Source organism: Pleuronectes platessa, chromosome 8 (genome assembly GCF_947347685.1).
Source record: "Pleuronectes platessa chromosome 8, fPlePla1.1, whole genome shotgun sequence".
Taxonomy (NCBI): domain Eukaryota; kingdom Metazoa; phylum Chordata; class Actinopteri; order Pleuronectiformes; family Pleuronectidae; genus Pleuronectes; species Pleuronectes platessa.
The window spans coordinates 25,344,037-25,363,808 of record NC_070633.1 but is presented as its reverse complement, the minus strand read 5'-3'; the positions used below and the strand labels follow the sequence as shown (position 1 = coordinate 25,363,808).

General features: G+C 41.6%; 2 protein-coding genes across 2 annotated transcripts; one reads left to right on the top strand and one right to left on the bottom strand.

Annotated features, from left to right (window-relative positions):
* Window positions 1-943: 943 nt before the first annotated feature.
* Window positions 944-8,610, top strand: ppid (peptidylprolyl isomerase D). The gene is made up of 10 exons (XM_053428875.1): window positions 944-1,090; window positions 2,560-2,700; window positions 3,065-3,171; window positions 3,502-3,690; window positions 3,954-4,076; window positions 4,297-4,403; window positions 5,072-5,213; window positions 5,862-5,948; window positions 6,209-6,251; window positions 7,770-8,610. The coding sequence occupies exons 1-10, from the start codon at window positions 1,006-1,008 to the stop codon at window positions 7,856-7,858; spliced, it is 1,113 nt and encodes a 370-aa protein (XP_053284850.1). The 5' UTR covers window positions 944-1,005; the 3' UTR covers window positions 7,859-8,610.
* etfdh (electron transfer flavoprotein dehydrogenase) lies at window positions 8,260-19,053 on the bottom strand. The gene is made up of 13 exons (XM_053428874.1): window positions 18,813-19,053; window positions 17,977-18,135; window positions 17,157-17,386; window positions 16,790-16,871; window positions 16,288-16,406; window positions 15,842-15,919; window positions 15,102-15,248; window positions 14,545-14,685; window positions 13,496-13,639; window positions 12,783-12,951; window positions 11,955-12,137; window positions 11,234-11,455; window positions 8,260-9,108 (listed from the first exon to the last, which is right to left on the bottom strand). The coding sequence occupies exons 1-13, from the start codon at window positions 18,841-18,843 to the stop codon at window positions 8,945-8,947; spliced, it is 1,869 nt and encodes a 622-aa protein (XP_053284849.1). The 5' UTR covers window positions 18,844-19,053; the 3' UTR covers window positions 8,260-8,944.
* Window positions 19,054-19,772: the final 719 nt, after the last annotated feature.

Sequence of the window (19,772 nt, the reverse complement as noted above, 5' to 3'; positions counted from 1 at the left end):
TGTGGGACAAACAAACGATGCCTGGTCAAAGGATGTATGCACATTGTTCTGTGACTTTGGGTTTGCACACGTTTTTCTGTACAGTGAAAAGGTAAATATGTGTTTAGAGAATCTAAATCTGCACAAAACAAACACCAGGTGGACGACATATGGACTAAACAAAAGCTGCATGTTCTCATAATGATAAACACTGAACATGGTACAGATAACTCTTTTGTATACAACCCATCTAATAAGCAAAGATCCCTGTGTGCTTAGCTGAGATCAGACTGTGGAAAGTAGACTGTACGTTATGCAGTGGGGGAGGAGCCAATCTTAAAACAAAGGTGTAGAAAATTCGATCACTCATTTTCTACTGTTTTGTGGCTGCTTAATGGTCTGTTAGATAAAAAAAAGGGGGATATGTATTTTGTAAAAACAGATTGATGTGCAAAAGGCTAAGTTGGCAGTTTGTGTATTAAAAATATTAATTAGCCAATTATCTGTAGGAAGAAACATTACTCTTCTGGCGAGTCAATTAAAAAAAATGCAGTATTCTATACTTGGTGTATGTAAAACCCAACCTGCAGGAACAGAGGCTTTATTATCACTGATGATGATCATAAAGTCAAATATCCTGTGAGAATTTTAACGTTTTATCCACAGATTTCATTTATATTAACATTGGTAAATGTGTTCAATAAACAAAAACCTCCCTCTATTTATTAATCATCCTTCAATGACCGGAAGTCTAATTGTAAGTGAACGCAGCCCGGACACAGCCTCGATTTTATACTTTAGATAAACACCAAACAGTTTGCTGTGTGATTATAATTTGCATCATTATTGTTTATTTAATCTCCAATACAATAGTTATTATTAAATAATAAACGTATTCCTACGTTATTCACACCGTCCCCCCACCCCGGTAGGCTTTTACTGTGAAGTTCTACAACCGGAAGTAATTAGCCTTTAGCTAGGCTAGCCGGAACAAGTGAGTGAAGTGGTCCAGTCATTATTTTAAACATGTCTCACACAGCGCCGGCCGAGAAGCCTTCGAACCCGGAGAACCCCCGAGTCTTCTTCGATGTAGATGTTGACGGAGCAAGAGGTCAGCACCAGCCTTTCATTTAATCACTGTTAGCTTACACAGCTCTGCAGCCGCTAGCCTCGTTAGCTTAGCACCACCCAGGAGAACCTGAGTCATTTAAGGAACAGACACAAATGTTATAACGTGATAATAAACCTCTCACGGACACGTAGTTGTCGGTTCAAGTAGCAGCTCACTCGTGCTTATATCGTGAGTTCAGCTTTAAGTTGTGTAGTATTTGTATGTGTTGCTTGTCTGAATGAACCACGTGTGGTTTCCTCGTAGACTTCTTAATTCAGCCATTGTCCACCGTAACACAATACTGAAGTCTGGGATTGACAATCGCTTGTGTTGGTTATTCAGCAACTTTTATTTGACTCGTCTAAACATCACCAATTTGATTTTTATTATGTTGCTGCAGCTTGGATGGGCCTGTTCTTTGCTATTGGGATAATCAGGTTATTATAGTGATTTTGGACTATTTAAATATCCTAATACACCTTTTTAATTTGGTAAAGACAACATTAATCTATAATTTGCTCCATGTGAAGGTGCAGGTACAATAAAAGAGGAACCCCAGGATGAATGAGTGGAGACACACAATGAATGAAGTGCACTCTGTGTAACTGAGTGGTTTATACTCTTACATTTAAAATGGGGATCAGGCTCATTCACTCGTTCTGATTCCAAAACAAGATGGAGAGAGGATGCAAGGATCTCAGAGACTTTGATTTAGAAGATCACAGGAGCTTCAGGGGACAAAGACCACGCTCGGGTTCCTCAGGCGATCGTCAGTGCAGGACTCCATCGGAGGATATCGATAATTATCATGATACACGTCACATTGTTTGTTTCTGTTACGTTTAAAGAGGGAATTTTTACCTCCTGAGTGAAGGTTTTGGCTTTAGACTCTTCTTTGTTGTCAGAGAATGACAAAAACCTAAACATCTTACAAATCAGAGGTATATGAGTTATGTATTGTTAAATATCATATTCATATATCTGACTTTTGCCATGTTATGATGATGACATTTTGATGAAAATGATTTTATTCCCCAGTCCCATGTGAACGATTACATGTGTTGAGGTTTGATTTATTTAACCATAGGGCTGCCGGGCATAAACCTCTCACTATAAAGATGAATGCCCATTCGAAAGTATAACCTGGACTGTTATCTATAGAGATATGTGATATGGTTGGATGAGGCCGTTCTTCACTATGCTCTCTACATGCTGGTGGGTGAATGTGTTGAAAAGGGGTTTCCATTCCTCCATTAAAGTTGTAATGACTTGTCGAATAAATGTCAAGGCTGTTCCGGCAGCTCGTCGTGGCCCAACCTCATATTTTTCCACTTTAGGTCGGCCTTTCCTCTGATTTATCACCTGTCGGTTTGTGATAACGTGGTGCAGACTGCACTCGGGTAGAATATATTGTTGGTGGTTTGAGTTGTTCCGAATCTGTAACTAAACTTTGTGTTTTCTGTCCACAGCCGGCCGAATAGTTTTTGAGCTGTTTGCCGATATCACCCCGAAGACTGCGGAGAACTTTCGGGCTCTGTGCACTGGAGAAAAAGGAATCGGCAAATCGACCGGGAAGCCGATGCACTTCAAAGGATGCCCGTTCCACCGAAGTACGTAAACCTCACATCTGCTTATATCGTGTCCTTTCAGTTCGGAGGGACACCTTGAAGTTTGAGTTCTCACACATGAACCCTCCCTCGCCTGTGAGCCACTCAAAACAAACTTTGAGATGGGAGTTCACCCAACTTTGTGATAAATAGAGTTATATATTACATATGGCTGCATTTCACAGGGGATGAATGAGAAAATATTCAGGGAATAAAAAAACTACTTGCTGAGGCTTTTTCTAATCGTCATAAGAAAGTATATCATTAAAAATGCAAAGTAAATGAATTTTAATAATGTTTTCAGGAAGCTGGCATTCAGTCTGGTTAATCTGGAAATTAAGAGTTGTTGTAAATTTGTTTTTGGCAGTCATCAAGAAGTTCATGATCCAAGGAGGTGACTTCTCCAACCAGAATGGCACCGGTGGAGAGAGCATCTACGGGGAGAAGTTTGACGATGAAAACTTCCACTACAAGGTAAAACTATCTATTGACCTTTTTATATATGTATTCATCCTTTTATATAAACCAATTGTATGAGTCCACCACAGGTGGTTTTTAAATGGTGGTTTCTACATCACGTTTCCTTTCACTGATTCAATCTAAGCAGCTACTTTTCAGTTAACTAGCAACACTTAGCTACTCCTCACTTACATTTTGTTAAGTGGACTGGGATGGATTTTGTTTTTTTCCTAAAACACGTACATTACTTTATTAGCAATAAGTGCCTGTTATACTTATTTCCATTGCAAATATGTGTCATCTCTATTTAAAATCCTTTTCTGATTTATTTCCCCCTCCATGTAGCATGACAAACTGGGCCTGCTCAGCATGGCCAACACCGGGCCGGACACCAACGGCTCGCAGTTCTTCATCACCACTGTCCCCACCCCTCACTTAGATGGAAAGCACGTTGTCTTCGGACAAGTGTTGAAAGGAATGGGTATCGTAAAAATGCTGGAGTTACTGGACACAAAGGATGATGCCCCTGAAAAGGTAATTACTTTTAAAGTTCTACTCCAAAATAGTACGTACAGTTGTTCAAACTTTGCATTTAACCTCACAAAAGAGTCAATTAGCCATTTATACTAGTGCTTTCCGCACCGTGGTGTTTTGATTTCATTTCCTATTTTCTTCCTTAAAGAGTACTAACATGTCGCTCGGGCTCTAATTATGTTTTTAAGAATGCTAATAAGACTTTTCTGTTTCTATAAATAACACTTTTTCCGTCTAACATTTTTTCGAATGTCTCTCTGCAGCCATGTGTCATAGCAGACTGCGGTGAGCATAAGGAAGGGGACAGCTTGGGCGTTGCACCAGCAGACGGATCAGGGGACGCCCACCCAGACTTCCCCGAGGACTCTGAAATCGACTTTAAAGATGTAAGTGAGATCTTTGATCTTCAAGGACACAGGCAAAGTTTGGCAGATAGCATCAGCAGTTATGAGCAGGTCTCAATCTCCATGTTCTCACACCTGAGCCCTGACTCTGAACTTAGTGCCGGACACAACCAATCGAAATCGTGGCCCTAACGGCAAAAATAAGAAAGTTCTATTTTTCATGCCAGCAGTCATTTATTCAAACTCGCATTTTCACTTTCAGGTGGATAAAGTCCTGACAGTTGCTGAGGATTTGAAGAATATTGGAAACAACCTCTTTAAGAGTCAAAACTGGAAAGGTGCTGTCGAGAAATACAGCAAATCCCTCAGGTAATGTAGTGTTTGTGTGTCTGTGTGTTTGTGTGGTTTACCCCAAGTCACATCACTTAAATTACGCTTAGAGGCACTAGTTAATCAGAGTCATCCAAACGTTAGAAATGATGATGATTACGTTTTATAAATATATATATATATATATATATTGTGCCCTGCTCCCAAGACCTTTCAACTAAAATAGTGAACAGAATTTAATGACGAAGGCGTCTTAACGCTTTGTCTTCCTTTAGTATAAGAGGTCCAATGACAAGACAAACACATATGTCTGTCGTTTCTGCTCTCTTGTCGCTCTATAGAATATCATTAACCTGAGAGGAATCTTCATCTGTTTTCACTGCAAGTTTGAATAAATTATGTTCTCAGGAGGAAAGTCAGTTTTTTATGAAACAAAAAACCCACTTTGTGATTGAGCAACTGCTTATTTATATAAAGGTTATATAGTTATATACATGTAATGTTGCAGACATTTTGAACTCTGAAGTAGCAGCAGCAGGTTGATGGCAACCTGCATCTTATGACTTCAGGCACAATATGATCCTTTCATCGTGCCACCGCAGTTTCACCTGTGATTCACTTCAGGTTTAACGATGCTCAGGCACCATTGATCTAGTGAGGCTAATCAATGCTGTCACTGACCACGAGGCTGATTTGTTCCCCTGCAGGTACTTGGAGGTGGGTGGAGATGTGCTGGAGGAGGAGGTGCAGCTGAAACTGAAACCCGTGGCCCTCAGCTGCTTCCTCAACATGGCAGCATGCAAGCTGAAGATGCAGCTGTGGCAGGAGGCCCTGGAGAGCTGCAATGAGGTAACAGGCCACAGCATCACAATAACATGGTGAACACTGGTTCACCGCTCATGTGCTGTTAAGTCCCCCATTCTAACACTGTAGGCCTTCACAGTGCTAGACAGGAAGATCAATACCACTCTCCTGTCGCTATATCTGAAGCTACAGTCTGCAGCCTCTTGGCTCAGCTGAGCACAGAGGCTGAAAAGGGGGGGGGGGGGGGGGGGGGGGGGCTTGGTCTGGCTCTGTCCGATGGTAAATTGGTAAAAATCGATCTAAAAGAGCATTTAACGCTCAGTCATGGAGCAGTGAGCTGTTGAGCAGGCAGTGATGAAAGCAAGTGCATTGTTGACTTGTATGGAAATAATTTAATTTCTGCAAAATAACAACTTACTAGTATTTAAGGCTGAAACCAGACACTTGTATCAGGTCACTACCCAGAGCTCATGGCTGCAGGTCAGAATGTAGATTGATTTATAAATCAAAAGGCTTTGCTCAGCTCCTTCTTCACCATAACGGTCCAGATGACTGCTGACGCTGCACAAATCCCTCTTTCCATCTCTCCTACACCTTAATACACCCTCAGAGCATACATGATGCATACTTAATGAGTAAATAACTCACAACGAGGAGGGGGTGTCTGATGTGTATTTCTGTTGTGTCTCACAGGCTCAGGAGCTGGACCAAGCGAACACTAAGGCACTTTTCCGGAGGGCCCAGGCGTGGCAGGGGTTAAAGGAAAACAGCAAAGCCGTGGTAACGTCAACAACAGCAGCTCTGTCACTGAAGTGACTGTTGACCCATTTAAAAAAATCTGATATTGTACAACAGAAGCTCAACATGTACACGTCCTGTTGTCTGTATAGATGGATTATGTTCGGTTTTGTACAGTATTGGTTGACAGATGAAAGTAACCTTTCTGAGTTCTTTCAAACTGACACAGACAGAATCCATGTGCGTTGAATCTGAGCACAGATCTGCTCACAAACTGTTTTCTGTGTTTTCTCACTTGACAGATTGACCTGAAGCAAGCTCAGAAAATAGCTCCGGAAGACAAAGGTGGGGAACATTTCTGTTTGTTCAGCTTTGTGCCTTGTTTTGTTACCCTGCCAAGCATGCTGCAAAGATTTCCCTCCTTTCTCCACATGTTTATATACAATTCAAGCACATGCATGATCCAAGCTATCCACTCAAGCACCATGTTAATATCGTCAAACAAATGCAGGGAAAGACTCATATTGGCCGATATTAGCTGCCAACTGATAATCGGTCAGGTTAAATAAATAATACAAATAAGATTAAAGAAACACTCGCTCTAAGTGCTTCAGCTGCCGGTCGGTGAAGTGAGTGTGACACATGAAGGTTAATCAGTTCTTCAGTGTTTAGTGACTGATGCGTTCAAATATTCAAGTAAGTGACTTTCAAAAACGACAAATTCTTCCTGTGCGGTAAACAATTGAACAAGTAAATACTAAGGCGTAAACAGATGATTGTTAAAAGCTGAGCACTCAAATGTTAATAAGAGCATATGTTGCTACTTTGGAGTAGTTCTACTGGCTTGGAGGATTTTTGCTGCCGTCAAATAATGACATTTACCTCGGTAACAAGAAATCAGCACAACACCTCCCTCTTGTGGAATTCCCATCGTTGTAAAGTTTTCTGAAAGCTCAGCATTCATGAGTTGTGATGCGTGTGCTGACATTTACAATTTTTCATTGGATGTGATGATTTTAATTAGTTGTAGTTACTTTAACTTGACAAAATGTTGACATTTCCCTCCTGGCATTATGTTTGTGTTTCCTACTGCACGTTACCCGCCTCCTAAATTCTCTAGACACTTTCTGTGTGTAAATGTGGAGAAGCTGTTTAGGAGGGACAAGATTGAAGCTACTGGTTTTCATTTCTACTTTGACCAATCACGTTTGAGCAGTCGAAAAGTTGCACGTGAGGAGCAAAATTGACCAAACCATCTGCCTTCATATGGAGATGGCTGTTAATAGAGATAAGCCAAAATGAAGTCTGAACCCCAAACATCTCCAAAAAGTATAACTGTTAGTGTTTTGTGTGAAGATTCACTTGACTGTAAATAACGTACATGTACCTCCAGAGTCCAAAGTGTAGTCAGTGCTCCGACATCACTTACTCGTCCATGTCGCTGCTGCCTTGAAGCTGTATTCCCAGTTTCACATTATAACCACAAGCTCACGTGTTCAGCAGTAGCGTATATTCCATCTGCACTGGTTGTTCAGGGGAACAGTTAAGAAGTAATACTCCTCTAATACGTGAAAGCTCCGGGGCTCAGGGTGGAATCCGGCTTCTGCAAATCTCTCTCAAAGTGCCACGCTGCTCTTTTGATATTTTAATATGCACTTTATTGGCTGCTGGCTACAAGATAAGAGCCGTCACAGCTTGATGCTCTCCCTGTGTCTTAGGGAGCAAGCTTTCCTTAAAACGAAACAGACAGCGAGCAGAAAGAGGCAGAAAGTTCCAAAGTGGACCAAAAACAAATATCTCATACAAACCAGAAGTGATTCGATTGTTTAATCAACTGAATGAAACTGATTTTTGTCTCGACAGCGATCAACAACGAGCTGAGGCGAGTGCAGCTGAAGATCCAGGAGGAGAAGGAGAAAGAGAAGAAGATCTACGCTAAGATGTTTGCATGAACATTTCACCCAATGATGCAATTAGTTTTTAATCAACATTTGAAAATCATCTATACAGATGGTGCACTGGCAAAGATTTAAGTGTGTAACCAGGTGAAAATGTGCTGTGTGTTTAAGTTGACAGGCTTTCTCTTATTCTCCAGTCGCCACTTTTCTCTCTGTGCGTGTGTGTGTGTGTATTCCAATGAAGGAATGACGGTTGTAAGTTTTGACCTGTTATCATTATGACAAGTTTTATCACTGTAATGAAAAGTTTGACTCCACTGCTCTGAGAAACTGGATTAAAACTTTCTGGGGTCTGAAAGACGATAATAAAGATAATGTTGAATCCGTGCTCGCTGACACGGCCAGTAGATCATGAGTGGTTTTTTTTTTAAAGATGTCAATAAATCAAACGGGAGAGCAGCCATGTGTTCTTTATTCATTCCTGTCATATTTTTGATATTTGTACAATACTGTGTGGACCTTTACTATGTGATCCTAAAATAAAACACGGTTGCACCGATCTGACATGGTTTTTAGTTTTATTGATTCAATACAAAAACTGGGATCTTTCATGTGTGTAAGGCAGCGTCAGGCTTAAATAACATGTCAATATGTTCATATATATATTGGTCGTAGTGTCACAGATTCCCGGTCCAGCTGTTTTGAATCAATATCACTAAGATCGGTGCATCACTGCAATAAGCCTGATTTTAAAAACACCCTATACAGATCTTGAAGGAAATATATTATCTATGACAGCTGATCAAGTACTTCTTTAAAAAGAAACTCAAGTTTTTAACTGTTAAATGCCCATGTTGTTGTGGATATTGAGAGAATCATCCAGGAACTGAGTGATCTCTGCTTCCACGTGAGTTTTATTATGATCCTGAATCTGTTTCAAAACCTCCGACCCAAAACACTTGAATTTCAACAGCAAAATACTGCTTTTCGTACTTTTTGATATTTTATTACTTATATTTAAACTCAAAACCAGCTACATAGATTATTTTCCCCACTTCGGCACATCCGCTGCAGACAGTAATCCTGAATGTGTCTTTGTACTTACAGTCGAGACAAAACATTAAATAAAACTCCTGAGGTTCACATTCCGTTGTAGGCGGGTCCGCCGCCGCCTTCGGGCACGACCCAGTTGATGTTCTGGCTCGGGTCCTTGATGTCGCAGGTCTTGCAGTGGACACAGTTCTGAGCGTTGATCTGCAACCGCATCCCGTCTCCTGTTTCCACTGGAACGTACTCGTACACACCTGGGACGGTTCGTTAAATAGAGAGTAAACTGGTTAGAGAACAGGTCCAAAGGAACCGGGTTGACCAGTAAGGACAGAACAGACGATTGCTTGATGTCTTATTGATGAACTGGTTCCAAACGGTGAAGGAGCACGAGTGAGTCGACAGCTGCTTGAATACTGTCACGGTTGAATATGTCATAATGCTGTAAACAAGTAATATACCATTATTATAACTACTTAAAGACGATGTGTTTTCATCCGTCTGTTCGTTGGTTTTAGTTTTTGTAAGCAAGATGGCATAAAAACAGATTTCCTCTAAACTTGGTGGAAGGGAACGATCCACGAAAGAGCCTATTGAAGTTTAACTTTTCACTTCAACGGTGCAAGATATGGTGTCTGACTTTTTCACTGTTTTCTCAGAGAAATGATTTATGGATGGGGATTAAATCAGAGATACATCTGACATATTGTGTCATTTGGTTCCTCTTCATTGAATTTAAAGGGGGATATTGAGCCTTGGTGGTCGCATGTGCTCCACATTCATGTTTGTTCTTTCTTTTGACAAACTTCTCAGCCACCACAGGGTTTATTTTCTACTCAAGAGACAAAGATGCATCACCATTGCCTTTTATTGTCAAAACTTTTGCTTGGTTTCATGTGGTACTGATTTTTCCACCTAAATAAGCAGCTCAGGGCTTTGTATCCTACAGCTGAACAGCAGGCGTGACTGCTGCTGCCCCCCCCCCCCCCCCACCCCCCCCCCCCCCCCCCCCCCTCCCCACAGCGACCAGACATCTACATGAGAGACGGTGCAGTTGATTGTGGAAGGCTTTGAAAAATCCCACTTTTTGAAAGTAGGACATTTTGATTGAACGTGATGAGACGCACATCTTTCACAGATCACAAAGGGAGGCTGCCTTTCTGAATGTTTGAAATCACAAGTTTGAAGATATTGTTAAATCTATCAAAACTAGTAGAAAGCATTTTAAAACATCACTTTGCATTAGCAGGGCATTAGATATATAGAAATTCATAGATTCTTTCTAGATGTAGCCTCGTCTGCAGGATCCTCTCGACAATGTATAGCAAATAATTATCGATTAAAAGGTTTCTACACGATTTACAATAGATTTACCTCTGACAACAACAAACGGTACAAGTTCTGCTCTGGAAATGAAAAGACTACAGATGTACCGATCTCCCCCCCCCCCACACATTATCCCAGGGGAACAAAAACAAAGCTGTTGTGTGAATGGAGTTTGTTCACTGCTACAGTTTCAGATACTGTGCTGCTGTATCCAATCTCTTCAGCTCTTCATCAGCGCTCACCTCTGTGGACCAGACACTGTCTCGCTGCATTTGGCTTCTCCGTGTCCACGCTAGCATAGCTGCTGACCACACGTCATTAACCTTCAATCAAGTTTCCACAGGATTCAAGCTGTTCCCGTGTCTGAGACAGAATACAGAGCTCAGCTCTTCAATCACAACTGCTGCGGGGGAACACAGACAATAACCCGAGACAGCACAGTCGGCTCGCCTCAGTCCCCTCGCTCGCTTTTCTCCTATTGATAAAAAACGCCAGCACATCGTTGTGGGCATGAATGAAAGATAATGGTTCTGAACAAAGGCTGTTGCAGCAATCAAGCATAAGCATTTGTCTGGAGATCGTGTGTGAAGCCAGGGAAAGTTTTAATCATTTGCAGATCATTTCTACAGCAATAACTCTTTTTACATCCAACCACAAAATAAGTTTAAAGTGGGAGAAAAAAAAGTCACACCTCTAGAAATCAGCCATTATTCCAGCCCAGTTATTTCAGGGTATATAAGAGATCAAATGTTTCCGATCCCTCATTTCCTGAATCTGTCCAAATGGAACAGAGAACTTCTCCAAACTGCTGCACCCGGCTGAACATTCAAGTGTTTGCTCTGTTATTGTACCTTGATTGTTTGCCACTTGGCCTTCTTTCAAAACTCGTCTCCAAATCAAACTGTGGTTAACCTCGCTGAACCTGGACTTACACACTTTTTTAAGTTTCTTTTTACTTGTGACTTGTGCCACAAAAACAATCAGGGAGAATAAAAGAATAACTCATGTATTATAGATCATATGTGTGATGCTTCTCAGCTCTGGTGAGGGAGTTACCTGCGGGGCAGAAGCGCTGCTCGGGCCCGTCGTATATGGCCAGATTCCTGGAAACTGGAACGCTGTCATCCTTCAGGGTCAGATGGGCCGGCTGGTCCCCCTCGTGATTGGTGCCACTCAGCGCCACAGAGGACAGCAGGTCGAAGCTTATCTTGCCGTCGGGCTTGGGATACTCAATGGGTGTACAATCCTTCGCCGGTTTCAGCTGGTCTGCATCAAGGCCTGAGACAGATGGAGCGGAGCCCGGTTATGAAATGTTGGTTTTTCTCTGCCTGCGATAAGACGACCTCATACCTCACCTGAAGGGAACCCGCTGGCATTGTGCGGCTCATCAGCAGCACAGACAAACACGGTGAAAGGATTTTCTGATGCACTGTACATATAAGAATTCTTTCCACAGTCGCCTGGGGCCATGAACGCCACACAGGCTTCACTTGGAGCTTTATTCCTTATAGACCGTGTTTACATGGAAAGGCTGCATTCATATAAGAATCAATAGAGTAAGAAAGCAACGGACGTTTTTTTTCCCCAATGAGATTATATAAATACAGGAGGTCACATTCTTTTTAGGCCTCCCGTGCAATTTTCTATTCAGTGCATTGTTATTGAACATATTTATTCTGTTCATGTTCAGTATAGATTCTTCACGGCCATCATTTCCCTCAGGTCTTTGTTAGCCCTTCATACAGCAGCTTATTTGATTCTGCACCCTGACACTCACCACAGTGTTTGAGTGTCCAAGGCTCTTTTCCTCGGAAGATCCAGTAGAAAATACCAGTGTAGGCCATTCCACCGTACAGGCCGAAGTAATTGTGGAATGATGGCCGGATGTTTCTCACCGCGCGCAGCTCTTTCCACACCCATGAACTCTTTAAGGCCTCAGCGTACTCAGGCACATGGAGACCTGGGAGGACAGAGAAGAAAAGTAAGATTTCTATTCTGCTTGTTTTATGCAACATGGCCTCGTGTAATCCTGACCTCGGTAAATATACATTTATAAAAGAATGATTCAACTTGAAAATGTAGAAGAGATAAGTTCAGTAGAGACTAAACTTCCACTCGTCCATTTCATTGAAAGCATGTTAATGCAAAACAACCACTCATTTCAATGACACTTGATGGAAGCATGGGACCTGGGCCAAGAAAGAACTCTTCACATTTTGGCAGACAAACCGACATATCCCGGATTCTTTTTTATTACTTTCTTTAACATATCGAGATAAGGCATCTTCTCAAATATAGGATTCATCTCCATACTTTCTTTAGCAAAGCACAATATTGTGTTTTCCCCCCGACATTCTTGTAAATATCTTCTGAAAGCCAATCAGCCTTGGGGGAGGTTTGTGCTCTCAGTGCCCTTCTTGTTCTACAGTGTTATGGGCTGCACAGCTGAAATTGTATTCAACTCAATCGAATTGGAGTTTAGGCATAAGTGGATTCCATCCCTGGCACATAAAACCTGAACTAACGTTTATGAATGCAATAATTCTTCTTCTTTTTTCCCTACAGTCAATCACTACGATCCTGGCTATGAATGGATGTTGTGTACCTGCTGTCGCTGAATCCAGGCTCTCGGCTGTGAGTTTGGGGAAAATGGCCTCAGCAGCCAGCATGCCGCTCTTCATCGCCGTGTGGGTGCCCTTGATCTTTGGGACGTTCATGAAACCGGGGCTGCAGCCAATCAGAAGCCCTCCAGGGAACGTCAGCTCTGGGATAGACTGGAGAGGAAGAGGAGTTGGTTCGAGTCAATTTTCAAACTCTCACGTTCTACTTTCTGACAATGATGGTTTCAAATGTAGAATAAATGTTACCCAGTGCAGATAAGGTGCTATTATTTTAAACTGTCTATATTGTCTCACATTATCTTAATGTGATCTAGGGGTGTCATGAAACCAAAGATGTTGTAGTCGATACCGATACCAGGAAATTTCCATGATTGTCGACACCCAATTCGAACACCAGTGGCTATGAAGCCTTCACGTAATAAAATCTTTTTGTTCTTGCTTGAATTTTCAACTAGGAATAAATTGAGTCCATAATTTCCTTCAGGGAAACTGTTTTTTTTTTAATAGAGTTGTGTGCTACAGTCTCTAACCATGTAAACAAATGAACTGGGAGTACATCTTTGTTATTTTCCCCAGTGACAGAGCCGCATGTAATTTAGATGAGGTCTGTTTAATGATGTTAATGACACAGCGAGGGCTGGTTCACTGCTCAGACAGACAAACACACAATGCCATGCAACTGTCCTCCGTTCATTACCTGTAACCCCCCCTCGTTCAGAGCTCTGGCTCCGTATCCGATTCTGGTGCCGCCCTCCAGAGTTGGTGCTACGAACGGATGGTGCTTCCAGCGCTGGAACTCTCTGAAGGGACTCAGGTAAGGGTTGCTGTAGTCCAGACCGACCTGGAGCGGGAAATAGAAAACGTTCTAATTAAATCAACCAAATGAGTCTGAGACACCAAGGAGACAAGTACCTGGAATTGCATTCATTATTGTAATTTTCCCGAACGTCTTGTTCTGTAGTGTTTAATTAAAAACGGTGTCAAAACCAGAGTCTTGGTTATTACACATCAGGTTCAGCTTTAATCATCTTTGACGTCTCTACAACAAGTTTGAAGTTTGCTAACAGAAATCTTAATCTTAATTTAGAAAGCTTGTTTATTGGTGTCAGCAGAGAAGAAATCAAACTGACTCTGCTCTCGCCCAAGGTCACCTTGTCACTAGAGAAGCATTAAAGACTGAGATGTGTGGAGGGACCGGGGCTCTTCTGATGTCGGGCCAAAGTCGCTGACACTGGTCTGAGAGGATTTGAAAGCTGCCGGAGATTTATGGTGGTGTGTCCCTGTGAGGTTCCAGTTAAAACTCCCAACTGACTCGTTTAACAGAGAGACTTTTTACATTGTGGTTTATTGAGACAGAAAACTTTAGTCTGACCTGAAACAAACTGTTTGAGGAAACTTCATACTGCTAATCCCCTGTATGTGTGATGTTTTTTTACCTGTTAAATGTCCGCATTTTAAAATAAACTCTTTAACAGATCTAACACTGACAAACATTATGTTAACATATTACACGAATACCATCATCTTGTGTCCCCAATGGACTAAACTGATAAATGCAATGAATAAATTCAAGGTTTCATGTATATTTCTTCTGCAGAATGAATAATATACACTGATGATTAAAATCTTACCACAGCGTCACTGTTTCACAAACTCAATAATTATCCTTTGGTCATTTGTTGTATTCATGACTTCCAGTGGTCACATCTAAATATCGTTTACAAGGACATCTCCAGAGCAACTCACCACAAAGCCCAGTGCCACCAGTGGTTCTCCTTCGTTCAGGTGATACAGGAAGGATCCTCCGTACGTGTTCCTGTTCAGGGGCCAGCCCACAGAATGCTCCACTCGGCCTGGCCTCCACTTCTTCTCATCAATCGCCCACACCTGGAAAAAATTCACAGAGCGGACAAAAGTTGCCAAAAGGCAGAATACATTTCATAAATTTCTATTTATTTAAAATCAGCATCAACTACATTTGGCTTTGACACTGTTTGGGTTTTCATTAAAGAATAAAATGTTGGTTTCTTTTAACAAACCAACACATATCTAGGAGATATAGATGATATATTTATGTGGTTTAATGTTTTTGTGTAACTACAGTTGCACATTTAACTCTGCACAACCCAGACGCATCAGGGACAACACAGTTTACTTTATGGTGATTGTGATGATGAATCTCCAGTCTGATTACTCAGGATGGACATTCCTCATTACGAATGATCAGATAAACCAGATTAAAGGGGGGGGGAGTGGGATACCAGTTTCTCTGACTTTATCTTGATGTGGTACGTGTTGTTTACCTCCTTCAGGCCGATGGCGTAGGTCTGGGGTTCACAGTTCTCACGCAGGTTGAATTGCCTGTAGAGCTGCTTGGCCAAGTGGCCATGACAGCCCTCACCGAACAGCGTGACTTTAGCATGGAGCTCCATTCCCCGCTCAAAGACATCCTGAGGGACGAGAGGAAAAGGAGGCATGAAGACATTTCATGAAGACAAAACAAAAATTGATATAATGGGCAAAAACTGAAAAAAGACACCTGTTCCAAAAACATCTAAACCTACATTTATAATCCCAGGTTCAGACTTCACGTTATTTTTCTCATAAAATGGTCCCTGCATTAAATTTGCTGATTTTAATGTTGTAACTTCTTGCAGAAACTTGGCTGAGGGACATGATGGACTACATGTCGCTACCTGGTTAATAATGGCTTTCCATCTCATCATGACTTGTGTGATCTCATTAAAAGTAAATGCCAGGGACTGATTAACAGGAACTAAAATGTCATCTAATGTCGCACAAAGTCTGTTGGGTCATATTAGTTTTTTTTTTATATTAGTTTTAATAATTATTTTCTAAAGCCTTTGTGTATCTAAGCTTTTCGTGTGTATATTATAAAAGATACTGACTTTAAACTAATCAATTTATGGAATTTGTACTTTTATTTTTAATAAATAGTTAAAGATTTAGCCCAAGAGCTCAAAAAACAACAACAGTGAAACAATTATTTTGAATGAAATGTTATTAAATAAAAAAGAGGTACCTTTGGTGAACCATCCTTGGCGATGCCTACATCATTAGTGGCAATTCCTTTCACACTTCCATCTTCATGGAACAAAACCTTGACAAAATGAGACAGATAAAATTTAACATTTGAATTTGAGGGGTAGGAACTGGTAACGTTTTTAAATAAAATGACTCAAGGGTTTAAAGCAATGTTCCATCATTCTTTGATTAATTATAAAAACTAGATTAGGTAATTTAACACTAATTTACAAACTTAAAGACTCATCTTTCTTAATCCAATTCAAAGAAACTAAAAAGTAAAAAAAGTCTGACAAAATATATCTCATCTTGGTTTCTTGACTTGACTACACAACCATATACTCAACCTTACCACCTATAGCACATTTTCATAAAGATATAAGATGAAAGGGGGGGGGGGGGTAAAATATTCAGTACATCAAAGAAATTGGAGGGCGGTCTCACCTCAGCTGCAGCGTAACCCGGGTACAGCTCCACTCCGAGCTCCTCGGCCTGCTCCCCCAGCCAACGCACAAAGTTCCCCAGCCTCACAATGTAGTTACCATGGTTCCCCATGGGCAGTCCTATACAAGGCAGAAAAATCATGCACTCAGAAAATCAACACTGCTGAGGGTGACAGTGTTTTATGAAGATGTGACATGTGATGCCAGATTTTGAGAGCTGCCAGAGTTCTGCTTTATTAAAATAAAAACAAATAGATTTATCTTTAAACCATTTAAATAATCCTTCTGAGATCTTCCTTTTGACCATATGGATTACAAATATGTTCTAAACTGATTATAATTGGTCAATAATGTGTGTTGGGCCTTCAGAGATCATTGCATCTTTCTCTCCATCACTTTAGATACACAAAATGTCTGTTTGCTAATGTAAATAACTCATACCGGTCGTTATCTCCGACTGAAACCATGACATCAACACGACAATCCAGTAGTGTTTTATTTACCTGGCAATATGGGGACTGGGATTCTGTGTTTCTCTGTTAAAATGCTGAACACATCTTCAGTCACTGGAGTGTTCAGAGGGGCCTGAGTTGAGGACAAAATGTGTGTTACTGAGAGCTCACAAGGATTTGTGATTATCAATAAATAAAATTACAATCCAATCACACGCTTTGCTATTCAAATAAATACATTCCCCAATATTAGCATACAAATAGCCAGTGTATGTGTATGCAGATGATGATGAATAAACAGTACTACATGCCTGGATAAACATATACTGTACAGTCACAAAAGATATAATACACAACAAAGATCAGCATCTTTGTAAATACCTAGATCCCACAAGAAGAAATATTAAACCAGACTCACGCCTCGTTCCTTCCAATCAGGAAAGAGCTCATCGAGTGCCGTGGGCTCCAGACAAGCTCCGGACAGAGTGTGTGCTCCGATCTGAGAGGCCTTCTCCACAAGGCACACCCGCAGCTCCTTCTCGTGTTCGTTGGCTAGCTGCTTCAGACGAATGGCTGCCGAAAGGCCGGCAGGGCCCCCACCGACGATCACCACATCCGCCTCGTCGGCAAACCGCTCCATTTCCATCCCTGGGAATGAATCAGAACATGAGAGGGAAATATTAAGGGAGGCTATCGATGAAGGAGAGAGGTAATACATTCAGACTCGGTGTGCAATAGTCCGGGACTGAAGTGTTTGGCTTCCTGGTTGAAGACTCTGGTCATGTGCAGGGAGAGCGCGGGCAGGAAGGTCGGTTATTTTCAGACAAGTTCAACAGTGAATAACTTTATGTAGTTCCAATGATATAATAATCTTTATTCATAGTTAAATAAATATCTTTAGTTGTGTTTATTACAGTTGTGCAAGGGCCACAGGCTTATTTCCCCAAGACAACTTTATTTATTGATCAATTGGGACATGAAGGGGAAATCAACAACTTACTAACCAAGCCTATAACACCATGATACCAAATATTACAGGAGGTTCTCAAAAGGAGACGTGTAGTGATTTGATCGAAGATGTTTTATGAGTTTCCCTGAGAAATTTACTCTGGGGTAAAATTGAAGAATAACTGAATTACTACTCCTGAACCTACACATCAGAAATATTAATGAGATTGAACTGGATCACTCAACGGTGCATTGATCATGAGGCAGAAAGCCCAAGTGACATATCTTACCTTCCCATCTCTGGTCCTTCTCCCTGGGGTGGATTGTGTAGTGTGTTGTGATGCGGGGCGCTGACACCGAGGAGCAGGACCTGCTGTGTAGTGTTGTGTACAGCTGAGGGGCAGCATGCTCCGTCTGCACTGCTTTCAATGCCCTGATGCACCTGTGGGCTGCAAACACACAATCAGACCAGTTCAGACCTGAGACTGTGTACTTTACAGGCTGTGTTTACCAGCTGGGTGCAGTCTTATCTAGTGTTTCTGTGATAAGATACTCGGGAAATACAACAAATGCACGTAGCGGTTCAAAGAGGTGACATAATGCATTCAACCATATGACACTGTAGTAAGCACGTGACAGAAACAAGCTTAACAGCTATTTTAGTGGCTAACGTGGTGAGAATAACATGAAGCTGCAGCACTGGCACCATGCTAGCTAGCTAAGCTATATGTGTGACTGCTGCTAAGCTAATTTCAAGCTCCCTGCTACAGGTTAAAATCATTATAACATCACACAAACTTTAACAATAACAACAAGTCAGTGACAGGGTTAGTGAATACATGAAACACGTGTGAACGGGCCATTTAACCCGGGACAAGGACACATTGTATGTGACCCACACACTGGTTCAACTTTCACCTACATGTTAGCATAATGCTAACACAAGCTGGACTGTTTGGGCTGTTTTGAACCAATGTCCAATATAATAATAGATTATTCAGCCTCTAAATTAAAACCTGTGTGTGAATAAGTGAGCTAACAACACTGTTGGTAATTAGCAAAGCAACTTTCAGCACCAAAACATACTCAAAAATACTTTAGCTAACAATGCTAACAGCAGACATACCTCGACTGGAGTATCTGCTAGCTGGCAACATGGTGTGTCAGCTAGCGTTAGCTCACTAGCGGACCGTGGGTTTGTTATTAGAGATCCGCTTCAGGGACGCCGAGGTGCGGGAGAGACGAGGAGACACAGTCGCTCTGTTACAAAATCTGAGTCCTTACAAAACACGTCTCATAACCAGGGACAAATGTCCGCGTCACAAAGCTGCGCGGCTGCTGCGGCGCCGCACACCTCTCCTGCCCCAGTGTAGATCTGTAAACACTCACCGCGTGTCAGGCAGCTGGTACATCCAGGAGAAGGACGTTTATGAATCAGGTGCAGAGCTGCAGAGGTCGTCCCAGGCCACTGGCCACTCTCTGCAGAAGGTTTATACTGTAGCCTGGAAACTTTAGACTTGATGGTTTATTGTCGACACGCTCATGTCACAATTGGGTGGTGGGTGATCCAGGATGTTTCCAAATCAGGGGCCATAATGAGGCGACCGTTATATGTCCAGCATCCACACACAACCCCTGATTCAGTAAGATGCACACTTCCTCATCTAAAAAAATATTAAAGGTGCAGTGTGTAGACTTTAGTGACATCTAGTGGTGAAGTAGCATGTTGCAGTGGAACACCCCTCACTTCAACCTTCCACATAAAGTCAAACAGCTCAAAGGGGTTAAGGTTGTCCAGTCTGGGCTACTGTAAAAAACATGGCGGCCTACGTAAAACGGACCTGCTACCTAATGTAAATATAAAGTCACCCCCTGTATCTAGGCAACGGAACACATTTGTGGTCATGTGATCATTATGTTTTCAAGCCCCTCCCATCCCCCCCTTGCCATGAAGGATAAGTTGGTGCTGATGCTGTGGTAATTATGTTTTTTCACAAAAATGTGTTTTTTGCATGTAAAAGTAAATTCTCTTGGTTTGAACTTAATCAACTGTTGTGGCAAAACAAATTGAATAAGGTAGAAAAAC

What these genes read in the sequence shown, in the direction of transcription:
- ppid (XM_053428875.1), top strand. Translation starts at nt 1,006, where the DNA reads ATGTCTCACACAGCGCCGGCCGAGAAGCCTTCGAACCCGGAGAACCCC. An exon ending in CTGAAATCGACTTTAAAGAT is followed by an intron (nt 4,077 to 4,296) that starts GTAAGTGAGATC and finishes TTTCACTTTCAG; the next exon opens with GTGGATAAAGTCCTGACAGT. An exon ending in CCCTGGAGAGCTGCAATGAG is followed by an intron (nt 5,214 to 5,861) that starts GTAACAGGCCAC and finishes TGTGTCTCACAG; the next exon opens with GCTCAGGAGCTGGACCAAGC.
- etfdh (XM_053428874.1), bottom strand. Translation starts at nt 18,843, where the DNA reads ATGTTGCCAGCTAGCAGATACTCCAGTCGAG. An exon ending in TAGCAGATACTCCAGTCGAG is followed by an intron (nt 18,136 to 18,812) that starts GTATGTCTGCTG and finishes GTGTGTTTGCAG; the next exon opens with CCCACAGGTGCATCAGGGCA. An exon ending in TGGTGGCACTGGGCTTTGTG is followed by an intron (nt 13,640 to 14,544) that starts GTGAGTTGCTCT and finishes TTCCCGCTCCAG; the next exon opens with GTCGGTCTGGACTACAGCAA.